Below are 13,112 nucleotides of genomic sequence, written 5' to 3' on the forward strand. Positions count from 1 at the left end.
TTCTGCTCTGCACAGTGTGGTGGATGCGCAGGGTGCCTTCACCCGCTGTGGGACCCGCTGCCCTCGGGATGTTCCAAGGCATTGCACGGCCGCTCGGTACCACTACCGAGGGTGGCGTCCCTGCGATGGCACCTCCTCAGAGGTGACCTGTGTCCTTTCGGGATGGCTTTGAGCGTGTGGCTAACCTCTCCTGGGGGCGCATAAGTGGGTTAGCCCCGAACCATTGTATCAGGGCGCCGGGGAGCAGAGACCGAAGGAGACCCCGGCAGGCGGCGGGTCCCCATAGCCGCCAGCGTCCCCGGAGCGGCGCGCTGCTCCCGTGGAGCGGAGCGGGTCCCCGGGGCGGCGGCTCCTGCCCTGCCCTCCCCCGCACGGCCGAGGAGGAGCGGGGGGGGAGAAGGCGAACCGCACCGATCCGCGTGGCCGCGCCGGAGCCGCCACCTGAGCCGCGGGGGCGGCTTCCCTCGGCACCGAAGTTTTTCCCGAGTTGTGCCGAGAGAAGGCAAATCCCGGCGCGGGGTGGGGGCCCCGCGGAGGAGGAGGAGCGGGTCGGCGCGATCGTGGGCGGTGTGTGCGGGGGCGGGCGTGGAAGAGAAGGTGGGCGAGCAGCGATGACCTTTGCGAGAAGCCCGCGAGGGAGCGGGCCAGAGGCAGGGCGAGCGGCAGCGGGGCAGGATGGTTGCTGAGACCCGGAGGAGAGCCGCCCCGTAATGTCACCATGTAAGTCTTTTCTCCGGGCTGCGGGGCGAGGGCAGCGCGGATAGAGCCCCGCGGGGCGAGAAGGGCGAGACAGATAGGCAGGGCTCTCCCCCCGCTCCCGCGGTAGGTGATGAGTAACGTCAGGTTGGAGCCGTGTGGGTAGGTAGGGCTGAAGGAATGGGGAAGCGAGGGAGCCTCCCGCCGGGAGGGCAGGGCAGGCTCTGCCCCGTGCGGGCTGCGGCTCCGCCGGCGGCTGCCCTCCTCGGTCCGGGCGGCCGCTGCCCTCCTCGGAGCACTGTCATTCCGTCCTTAGGACCGCGCTGGTAAGTTTCTCCGTGCTCGGAGGGGAGCAGCGAAAAGCCTTGGCCCCGCTCTCTGCCCGCCCGGTTCGGGAGCTGCCGTCCAGGTCCCGGTCCCGCAGGTGCGGTGCCAAGGCAAGCACGGAAAAAAAGAGCGATCGAGGGCCGCCAGAGCTCCCGAAAACCTCCCCATAAAACCTTTCCCAGCCCCACCGCTCCTCCCGGCAGCGCTCGGCGGGGAGGAGGCAGCGAGGGGCGCCTTCCCCCTCGGGGTGTCCTGCCTTTCCTGACACAAGGCGGGGTACCAAGGTCTGGGATCAGCTGTTTCTCCGGTGCGTTCACAGCCTGGTGAGAGAGGGGACCCGTGGCTGAACCTCAGGGAATCGGTCCGAGAGGGAAAGGGTTGGGTTTTCTAACAGTGTGCGGTGAAGTTAAGGCAGAAACGAGAAGGAGTTCCTCAAGACCTTGCGTTGCAAACAGCCAGCAGAATACTGCCTGCGACTTCGGAAAAAAAGTTAATTTTGAAAGGAAAGCCGAGGGACTAAGATGATACCGCTGGGACTGTAAATCAAAAGACGGTGTCTTATTGTTTTTATCTCTTTCCGTGAGTTTTCAAGGTTGACTGTAAGAATAATTAGGAACAGGTAATGCTTAGCAAAATGTAAGTTTTAAGTGCCATTGTGTAACTAATCTTTCAAGATGTTCATGTACTACAGTTTAAAGCAAAGGTTTCATAGTTGAAATCGACTTCTCTGTTAACCTGCGGGACTCAACTATTAGTCGTAATCACCTTTCGCTTGTAGTTCCACTTAAGGGTGACTAAGCCTAAAATCTTTTTGGCTACAACCTATATGAGAAAAAAAAATGTGAAATTGATGTTATCTTTGTTTTAGTTTTGAAGTGTCAGCAACATTTTTCCTTAATAGCTTTAGACATGTCAAAGACCAAAGAAAGTCATGTCAGTCTGCCTGGGGCAGAATTCACATCCTTCTCCAAGGAACTTTGCCGAAACTTTGAACAAGGAAGATGGTGAATTCAAATACGTATTGTATGTTTTGCATGCTCCAGGATTATTCACAACTTGTGTATATTTTGTTGCTGAGCTGTATACTCCCTAAAAAGTGGTGATGATATATTAGCTGGCTGCTGACATGTGGAGTAAAAGATTTAGAAGTTAGATATAGCAAGACTCCCACTAATTTCGTGTTGAACCATGTCAAGTTACTATCCATTTATGGTTTAGATAAATTACATGTCTATTTTGCTCTTTTGGAATGAATTGTGAATAAGCTTATTGTCTCCTTATGTTATAGCAAATGAAAGTAGCTGTGGGCTGGACTGTGTTGAATTGGTAGCTAGAGTGCATAGCCGGTCATGTCATACACTGTCAGCAATGGAATAATGCCTGTCCATAGAAAAGTTAGTAGTTCTTAGACTCCATAGAACGGCACTTTTTCTACCTTTTTTTTTTGGGAGGGGGAAGGCATTAATAGGGGGGGTTGTTGTGAGACTACATCCAGCTGTAATAGGTGTACTCCTACTTTAGGTGTCCTAATAGTCCCCTAAAGTATTGGCTAAAATGTTATTTTGGTTTTGTGTTTGACAATCTACAGTGATTTGTTCAGACCTGCTAGTGTGTTAACAGCTGGAGACAGAACAGGGCTTTTCATTTAAATTGCAAGAAAATAGAGAAGAAAACCTACTATAAAGAGTGTTCAGCAATTTTAATGTATCCAGACTTAAATACTGAAATAATCCACATATGTTCTGAGATCTTTGTCATGGAGTGCTTTGCTTACTTAAACTCTTGATGTGTTTTAGTGCATTGCTGTGCTGATATCCATTCTCTGTGCGGTTGATGAATATTAAATGATAGAATGCATCCTTTTAATACTATTTAAAATCTGGACGTGAGACCAAAAGAGTCTTTTGGGCTATCAGGATAAGCTATAAACCAGCCCAGAACTGTTTGCTATTTTTTTGTTGAATTTTTCATATGCTGTTTGGATGCAGTGTTAATTAACACTAATAATGTGTTCACTGAGTCACATCCCTGATGACTTCCTGTGTGAACAGGGGTGTTATGTGCATCGCAGTGTTCAGCTGTGAGCAGTCAGCTTTCTGAATTTTGGCTTTCTGTCTGTTGAAGATCTCAAGAACTTTGGTAAATCAGTAAATAAATTATTTCATTTATAGCACTTGACCAGAGGCTATGCTTTGTAACATAGATCTTCAAAAGCCCCCCCTAAAGGAATAGATCTGACTCATGGTGCCTGCACTAGTAGAGTGTTTTGGTAGCATGCTGCTTCTTTGGTCATTCTTGTTTGAGTTTGATAAACCTTTCTTTCTTGTCAACTGAGATAACATGTTGCAAAGAAAATTGGTTTGTCCTTCAACAGTACAGAATGTAAGTGGAAGAGACAGGTTTGCTATTTTTTACGCGTTTATTTATTTTGGTGGAGAATTATATTTTTATGTAGCAATTGTATGATAATCTAGCCTTTTTCTCTGATGAAAAAAATCTTTATAGTGACTCTTCTTTTGATTGTTTTTGGCACTTACTTATGCTCTACTTTGTTGTTGATTATCCCTATTCTTGAAGGGTTTTTTTGACGTGCTTTTTAGAAGAGCAAAGACAAAAAAACCAGACTTTAAACTACACCTTGGAGTACTGCAGTGCAAGTAAACATTATCAAATAGAGGCTGACCAAATGAAATAGCAGTCTCAGACTAAGGCAGAAGATTCTTTAAGAAAGGCACTAAAGGCAGTGTGACTGGGTGGTCACATTGGAAGCTGACTGGGTAGTCTAGGAAGCAGAAACTTGTGTTATTTTTCCTTGAGTGTCTCAAAAGTTGTCTTGGATTCTCCAGCTATTCAAATGAGCAAAACCTTCAGCTAAGTTCACAGAAACATCAAAGTAATGATTGTTCTATCACACGAAATGTATCAATATGATGAAAAACGAAAAACAACACTTCTGAATTAATAAAGAATTGTTTGCTACTGTTTCTCGGTCTGATAGCTTTAACTGTGCTTGCTCAAAACAAACCAACAAAACCCAGTAACGCAACCACTTTTGCAGATTTTCATCGGTAGATCATGCAGCAGGCATGCGTTTATCTCATCAGTAGCTGCAAACTCTTCCGTAGAAAGAGCAATATTCTTCTTTGTCTTTGCTATGTCATGCTGCTATCCTCAAAATTTCCATTTCACAACTCTGAGCATATGTGCGTGCCATATGCATTTCCATGCGCGTATAACTGTTTTCATGTCTTAAGTGAGCTTCTGTTCAAAGTCAATATTCCAAGTGAATGTTAAGGGCATTGTGGATTTATGAATTATATACATTGAGCAGTAACTGTTCCCAAACCTCAGCATTCTGTTGCCTCAGATTTTAATAGGGATTTTTGGGTCATTGAGTTGAAGAACAATAGTTCTATTGTTTGATAATCTAGTTATTTCTTGTATCTGGCTTCATCAGAGAAATTCTTGTATTTCAGAGCCCAGTGTTTTCTGTGCTTGTCTTTAACACTTGTTAAGTTTAACTTTACAATATCTCAGAAAAATAAATCGGCTTCAGATTCCTAATTTGATACAACTACCCATAAAGAACTAGACTTCTTTTGTAATCAGATGCTTGTGCTATGTAACACTGCACTGAAGGGAAATCTAACTGATTGCAGCAGTCTGTAGAAGGGCCATTTACCTGGGCCTATTGGCGCCTAGCCCGCAGGAGTGGTTTGATGAACTAATACTTTTAAAACTGGAACATCAGTTGTTCCTTTACAATGATTTATCTTGCTGCATTAAATTTGGCTTATCTACATTACAGAACTCTTCTTTGGGAAGAAACAGAAGCTGCTACAGGGAAAGGATTTACATTTGCCCACAGGTTTTACTGGCAGGTTCACAGCAATGTCTGTGGAGTACAAGGAAGACTAGTTTTCCAAGTTAAAGAAAATTAATTTTTCTTACCACTGAGTATTTATTCTTTTCTGTATTTAATATGCACTATCCTGGAAGACATTTATGCTAATCGGTGTTTCTACATGATTATTCATTTGTGGTTCTTCACATACTGTTGCTGGGAATAGACTTGTGAAATATTTTAGGGATTCTTGCAGAGATTTTCTTCCAGTATAAGTAGACAATATCTTACTGAGCAAAAGCCAGTTATCATCACCAAATAGGGGAAGAAGTGGTCAAAATAACACATGTTGTGTTTCATTAGTTGTTCCTTACTTTTGCTTGTTGCTAACTTGAATGAAATGAGACAGGAATGTAATACAGCAGTGTTCATTTTGGATGCATCGTTAGAAGTCTGACCAAATTTATTAAGAGTCTTTCTTGCTTCCTCTTCTGCCCACTATTGAATGAACATTTTTATTTAGCCATTAAATGTCCTGCACCCTTCAAGGCAAAGGAAAATTTAACTTCAAGCTATAACTGATAAAGTTCTTTCTATAATTGCATTTGTTTTATTAAATAATTAAGGTGTCGATGACTTTACTGGCATCATAGATAAGCCCCTTGATTTTGACAAGGAAAGCTTCAGCATTTTCATTAATGTTGTCAGTAGAAAATGTAGCTGTGAAAATATTAGCACTGGGAAATATGGAAGGGCTGGTTAAGGGCAGAGATAAATTCTCAACTTCGATCCTTATATAGTTAATAACAAGTATATGTTATATATATTTAAACAGAAAAAATGTATTTGCATATGTAAATGATATAAATAGGTTAATAAAACTTGGGCTGCTTGTTTGTTTTACTGAAATACTGCTCACATCTATCTGCTTAAAAGCTCAGCATTGACCAGTCTTCTACTTTGTTGTCTGCTAACAACCAGGCAGCATAATTTCTGACCCTTTTTACCAAGCGTAGAGATTTCTGTCTCTATTTAAGCAACACTGGGGCCATCTATAATTTTCAAGTGCTGCTTTATTTAGTGCTAGATACTAGTTGGACTAACAACAGTATTTTCTTGGCTTGTTGTGAAGCATCCTGAATTCTGGCTCCCTTTTTTTTCCACGCAGGATGTCTCATGTAAGTGAAATGTGGTGCTATCACTGGAAATGGAAGCTGCAGCACTGTCTCTACTTGTTTACTACGTATATTATATGTATGCAGCAAGCAGGTAAGTCAGCAAATTGTCTTTTGCTTAAATAAATGGTCTAAGAGCCAAAGTTTAGATGGCTAAATATTATGCTTACTTATGACTGAATTATGTACAATATAAATTTTAATGAAAGTAGTGCATTATAATTGTTAGTTGTGATTTGATAAGTTGTGTCATATTTTGCTGAATTGTTGTTGGTTTTGTTATGGTTATTTTTTCCTTTGACATTGTTCTCTGAATTCTTTCATTTTGCCCCCCTTTTGCTTTTACCTTGTTATTACCTGCCTTTCTCTTGAGTTTCTTCTCGTTTTTGCAATGCTATGAGTAATCACGTAGTTCTTCCATTTCCCACAGTGCTGCTTGTACTTGTAGATTATGTATTCAGTGACCCTTCACTCTAGTTCAAAGTTGTAAAATAACTGTAGTGTGCTTATTATTTTTAAATGCTTTTACGATTCAAATAATAGAAACATTATTTAACAAGCTATATGTATGTAAAATAATCATACAGTGTAAGGAAAAATCAGTTTAAGCCTAAGATCATCCTGGTCTGTAGTGACACTTGAGTACAGAGTGATGTATAATTCTGACTGTTTTCTTTAAACATACGAGTGGGAGATTTCATTTACTAAGTGTTTTTTCCTAACCACTGGAGTGCAAAATATTTTAGGAGCTCCATCTGCTTTACTGGAAAAAAAACAACTCTGGAGTTTATTCTGAAGCAAATGAGAATATTGGAGCAGCTTGCAGTGCTTAGTTAATTCTGTATCAGATGGATAGTTTTGCTACTATGGACTTGCCATTGGAAAAATGCATATATATAGAAAGACTTTCTAGCTTCTCTGATATTGTTTTTTCTCTAAACAGAAAGTGCAGATTTGGGGTTTGTTTGGGTTGTTTTTTTTTTTTTAACTTGCACTTTCTATTTAGAGAAAAAACAATACAAGCAATGCAGTAGCTGTGCAGTAGAGGTTTCCAGCTTCATGTCACTTTAATAGGTGTTTTCCATTACCATTAAATTGTGTAGCCAGAAATGTACTTAGGACTGACTGTGAGCTATGGTTCTGTTGGCTTTTGGCCTTTATGGCCCTGTGTTCCTGAGCCATATATGATCCTAGGCATGCAGCTGTCATCCTCAGCCTAAAGTAAATCTAATTTACAGCTACTGTGGGCTGGTCCCTGGAACATTAAGACCCAAAGCCCATTAATCTATGCTAATTTCTCTTGATAGAAGTTTAGTTATTGAAAGTGCAGCTGACATGGCAGGACTTAGTCCCATGAGCCAGAGGGTCCTAGCCAGTACTCTGTGAGGACACAAAAAGCTGACTGCAATGCACTCATCTGTGCATTCGGATAACCACAGCATACCATTGCTACCTGTGCTGCTACTGAACAAGTAGGTGGGTCGAAAGCCTTATGTCAGACTCCAAGATACACTTGTACAAAATCATATGTATCTCTGGCTAACTATGTCAGCAGTAAAGTGGTTGGTGCCATTGGATTGGTAAAAGCAGCCAAATTGTTCTAGTGAATTTGGTCTCCTCTGTTATATTTACTGTCCGTGCTTTCTTTCTTCAACTGGAAAAGATTTGGTATCTTCAAAACTTTCAATAAATGGAAAAGACATTTCCTTATCTGAATGAATGATAAGTAGATAAATAACGTACACTGGAAACACCCAGGTTCAATAGACAAATGTTTGCTGTTCAAGAGTGAAAGAGATTGTAGGTAGTCTGCTGTTAATACTTGACTGAAATGAAAATGAGAAGTTTAGCTTTACAGTAACCTGTCATTTGGCAATACTTCCCTGTAGAATCTCAAGGTTCATGTTTATTTTTATGTTCATGTAAAAGCAGAGATAATGCTGCAAAATTGAGTCTTTTCTTATGTTCTTTTTGATAGAGCAAGACAGACAAGGTAGGAAGCATTGTTGCTGTTGCATTTTTTTATTTTATGTTCTTAAAATATTGGTCACTTTGGCTGGTATCCATAATCTCTCTGGCAGCTTAAGCTTTACTGAAGTAGAAATATCATAAAGCCTGACATTGATCCAGCTTTACTAGTGAGCTGTAAGCTTAGAAAGCTATTGGGGCTTATTAAGCTTTGCCTAGAGAAGGTTACATACAAGCAGGGGATCATCAGGCATAGGTTTATGGATTATTTAAGGGGGTATTCATAAAGATAAAAATGTCAGTCATGCTGTGACATGGAAAAAAATGCAAACCCTAGTCATTTTATAGTTTAACATGAAGAAATACAAGCCTGCTTTCAGAAACAAATCTTAGGAGAAGGATTACACAGCAGAAGACTTAGAACAGGAGTGCAATGTTCTGTAAAAAGAATGTTTAGCCATAAATTGATCAGTAAGTTACTGACAAGCAGGTGTAGCAGTGGAGGGTATTCCTGAAATACAGGTCTGATACCTCAGAGGAATCGATGGATGGACTTGGACACTTAAAACAGAAAGACAGGAAGAAATGTTAAAACTAAAAAATAAATTGTAAAAATACAGTATGTACTTTAGTTAAAATCTCAGCAGCCTTAACTGTTTTGGCATACTGGCTTCAGGTCATGTGTTGTGACATGGGGTGAAGTTGTAGAGCAGCTCATTAAGCAACTTGACAGGTTTCCGTTCCTGTCTAGGGTAGATGTCCCTGACAGCCTTGAGTGAGTAATTTAGCTTTGCCTCAGTTTGCCTGCCTTGGCTTGCCTCCCTTGTAAACAGCTTGCCCATCTTCCAGTGAAGAGACTGTATAGAAGCTTAGATGTTAGAATGGTGGTATTTCAAACAGAATTAGTTAAATCTACTTTTATCTGAGATTCAGGCATTCCTAACTTTTCCTTTGTATGTACATTTCATTGGTTTCAGAAAGCCCAAAAGAGAAAATGAATGGAGTTTTGGAAAACATAACTAGTGAGGGCAGACAGAAGGAACTAAGATTTTTTTTTTTGTCTAGAGTAGGCAGATGGGGGAATGTATGATAATTTAGAGTATTTATAGAGATAGCTGTAGTAGGAAGGAATAGACTAATCTTTCTGGACAGTTAAAGGGCAAATTACAGCAAGAAAAATGAGGGGGGGAAATCTCATCAAAAGGTATAGATAGTGATGGAACAGATTGCCAAGGAATACAGGGGAGTCTCAGTGCTTGGAGAAGTATAGTAATATCTGCCAGAAGCAGTTTCAATCTGTAGCTCCCCTTCATTTGCGCTGAGAAATAGATCAGATTATGTCCAAAATTCCCCAATTTCTATATTTCTTCCTTAATCTTTGCCCTCTAATACCTATTTAGGTTCAAGATCTCGGAAATGAGGAGATCCATTTGAATTACATCTCTCACAATATGATAGTGCTTTTCCTGGGCCTATAAGACTGTGTTGGTGTCTGTCCTGTTGCAATGGACTAACTTTTATTTAAAATAAGGAAACAGCCATTCAGTACAGAAGGTAAAAATCTATTGCTTCAGGTGTGTGAAGCCTCACAAAAAGTGCTCAGTTAAGTCTCCCCTTGCTTTTTTAGCTTTTCTTCTCTCATAGCAAAATGTCTCAGTTTGTGCTGTCAGTTTTGATTGTGGTCTTATATTGTAACACAGGAGCAGAACTAGAGTTTTTTGGTGACCTTAAAAGCAGATTTGAGTTTGCATAACTACTTTCCAATCTACTTGTCAAGTGCCTTGTCAGTACTGGACTTTCAGGGTTTTGAACACTTGTACACTTTGAGGAGATTGCAACATCCTTGTAAGAGCTTTTGCCTTCTCATGTAATCGGTAGATACATAATTATATAAAAGTCAGTAGCTGCCTTAAATTTTTACTACCATGCAACCGTATTTAGTTTTATTCAAGGTGTGGGAAATATTTCTTTTAATGAAGCCATGAATATATCTACAACCCTTACTACACTACTTCTGCATTATGCCCCATGTGGCTATTGTCACAGAATTACTGTAACTACAGGTGATGGCAGAGTGAGCATTTGTCCTTTTGTTCATCTCTCAGTGAAGTGCATTGGTGTCAGTAGTCATAGAATCATAGATCGTAGAATCGTTTTGGTTGGAAGGGACCTTAAAGATCATCTAGTTCCAGTTTGCCATGGTGTTTTCATGTTTCCATGTCATCAAAGGTTTTTAATCAATCCCCGGGAGCTCAGCAAAGAGTTTTCATTGCTTTTAATTTTCTTACAGTCCTTGAAATGTTATTTTCATGTTTAATGGCAGTTCAAAGCAAAACAAATCTGAAAGCAGGTCCTTTACTTACATGTCTGGTAACAATCTCCAACATAGGATCACCTCTGTCAGTGATGCTACTTAATGGGGCCTGTGTAGTTAAAGGAGGGATTAAAGTCCTCCCCTGTTTATGGGAGTTTCAAAGTGACCCTGCAGGCTCAGGAGCCTGATGGGAGAAGGGAAGGTAGTAGAGTGGATAGTATTGCTATCACAACCCACACTAGTAGCAAGAGTTAGTCACATTTCTGTCCATGAAAAGGGATTGGATTTTATCTCGAAAAACCAAAGTCAGGCAGTGTGTTTTTTCACGACTGATCTGAAACTGCTTATCCCAGACAAGGGCCAAAGATCCTATCACAAAGCGAATAATGACATGGTTGTCAGCACATACCATCATCTTCCTCTTCCTTACCATGTGCACAGCAAGAACAAAAGAGCCAAGATATTAACGCAGTCAGTTGCCACAATCCTCATGTACAGTGGGGAGGTGGGGAATGATTTTATAACATTCTTACGGGCACTTTGTGAAATTTCTCCCTTGGCATCCCTGGGGTGGGAATGGATGTGCATACATTACTGCTGAGCAGGGTAAATGGGACTGAGAGTGTTATCCCTGACTCGGGCATGGAAATTCACATTTCTAAACATTATGGAAAAACTAGGAAGACCTGAAAAATTTGAAAAAGGATTCAGTCTGGTGGTCTCTTTACTTATGCAGCATATATACATCATGTGTAATTGCAAAATTAGTCTAAAGGAATATGGATATTTAATGAGAAGTGTTTTTATCTTCCCACTTTATCTGTCAACTTTTAATGTAGCTTAAGCCAAACAATTCAAAAGCAATCCTCTATATTCTGTTTAGTATCTAAATTTCTGCTGGCTTGAGGCATGTGTTTAGAATTTCTGTTTATATAAATCTTGAAGAGAAAATGTTAACTAGTTGGCAGTTCGTTAATGTAAAAGTAAATCACTGTTGAGTGAATTTCACAGGAAGCTGCCTCTTGTTACCTCTGTTTACCTTTTTAGCTACTTTTTTTTTTTTTAATGTTACTGATAATTTTTTCCCTAAAGTGTCTGGACCTATTTACATTAAGCGTAACAATATCTCCTTAAAAGCACAGTGGTTTCCCCCCCCCCATATGCATTTCTAGCCAAAACCAAATGGAGTATGGTCAAATATCACAGAAATTCAAAGCTGATTAGGACCTTATCTTACGGAGTCACTGCCCTCCTTTATTAGAAGATAGGGCAAATAATGTATATTTCTCTAAAAAAAATCTTTAAAGAAAGAATATGCCTTTCACTGAAGGTACTATCTTTATGAACTGTAGATTTTAGAATCAGTTCATAATTTATTTTTGACTCATTGCTTCTGTTCATTGTCAAAAATTGAAACCATAGCCAAATGACAGTCAGTTTGTGAATATTGTCTATGACAATGGACAATAAAAGTATCCAGCTCAGTTCCAACAATAGCCCCCAAAATGACTTGTGGCTAACTGGACTGTGCTTTTTAAAAAGCTGCCTCTGATAGAAGATATTACATAAAGAAATTCATTCTTGATGGTATTTGGCAGTAGCCCTTAATAAAGTGAGTGAAAATTTTATAACAAAATGCATTTCTGTCTCATTAAACCACTGAAGTCTTTGAGGATGTCACTTTTTTCTTTTGTGGATTAGTAATGTGAGAAATGTTTACATTAATACAGAGTAATTAAAATGTTTGATATAATGTATCTGTGGATTGTAGAGGAATGATTACTACCATGAAGTCGGCATTTGTGATTTAATAAGAAGGGCTGATCTTGCAGATTTTGGAAACATATAATTGTGTCCCTGATTACTTTGAAGAATATTGAATTTGTTTACTTAATGGGATTGCTTAAGTGATTTGCATAAGGTGTAACATGTAATGTTTACTAGATCAAGGCCTCAGTTATCACTGTCTGATAATTGAAATGTTAAAATTTGCATTTTTATTACAACCATAGAGCAGATATGTCTGAGATATAATCCCATCTATTATGTACGGGCAATACTAAAATGAAGAAAAAGATACATGAGTTTTGTTTTATAAGAATTTGAAAAAAAATAAGTGAAGGAATTGTAGCCACAGTTTAGTAAGTTACTAAGAAGACACAGAAAATTACATTCCTTATTAAAACTGTGTATAGAAATACCTCTGATTAAATAATTCACTTGTACTGTTTCAACATTTCTTCTTCTCATCATGAAAGAGAAAAATCTCTCATGAGAGGAAAATCAAGGATTTTAGCTATAGACTATAATCATTTTCTACAGAGTTAAATGAAATATTAGTGTAATCAGAGAAGTACATCCATTACTGTGACACATTAAACCAAAACTACTTTCACTGTGCTCATTTCAAGGGAAGGCAGGACTGCTCAGTTCCTGTAAATGACAGACTAAGTTCTAACTCTTGCTGCAGTACACGAAAATTAAATGCATAATTAACAGTTAAGAGTTCTGCCTACGTGGTCAGACCTCCAGGAATCACTTACACTGATCCATTTTATTTGCCTCCTCTTAAAGAATTATGTCATTTTTCACTGTAACCCCAACTCTGGTCACAAACTTTTGGTACCACTATGAACTTGTCCTCCTTTTTCTCATCTTTCATTTTGTCATTTTTACACTATTGTCTGTCAAAACTGGGACAACAGCAGCTTGGCATGTATGTTCATTGTTCAAGTTGTTAGTTGGAAACAATTTTGCTAATTGTTCTTGATATTTCAGCCTCCAAACA

The 13,112-nt window shown here is 39.9% G+C and overlaps 1 protein-coding gene across 7 annotated transcripts in view; it reads left to right on the plus strand.

Annotated features, from left to right (window-relative positions):
- Positions 1-588: 588 nt before the first annotated feature.
- Positions 589-13,112, plus strand: part of ADGRG6 (adhesion G protein-coupled receptor G6) — a 120,406-nt gene continuing 107,882 nt past the window's right edge. For 4 of the 7 annotated variants that reach the window (XM_054062168.1, XM_054062163.1, XM_054062162.1 and 1 more), the window contains exons 1-2: positions 862-1,022; positions 6,036-6,136. In XM_054062168.1, coding sequence (XP_053918143.1) covers positions 877-1,022; positions 6,036-6,136 — 247 coding nt within the window. In that variant the 5' untranslated portion in view covers positions 862-876. Of the gene's footprint in view, positions 721-861; positions 1,023-1,326; positions 1,347-1,489; positions 1,643-6,035; positions 6,137-13,112 lie in introns of those variants that run through there. The other 3 variants (XM_054062164.1, XM_054062165.1, XM_054062166.1) reach the window with 3 other exon arrangements.

This window comes from Cuculus canorus, chromosome 3 (assembly GCF_017976375.1).
Source record: "Cuculus canorus isolate bCucCan1 chromosome 3, bCucCan1.pri, whole genome shotgun sequence".
In the NCBI taxonomy this organism is placed as follows: Eukaryota; Metazoa; Chordata; class Aves; order Cuculiformes; family Cuculidae; genus Cuculus; species Cuculus canorus.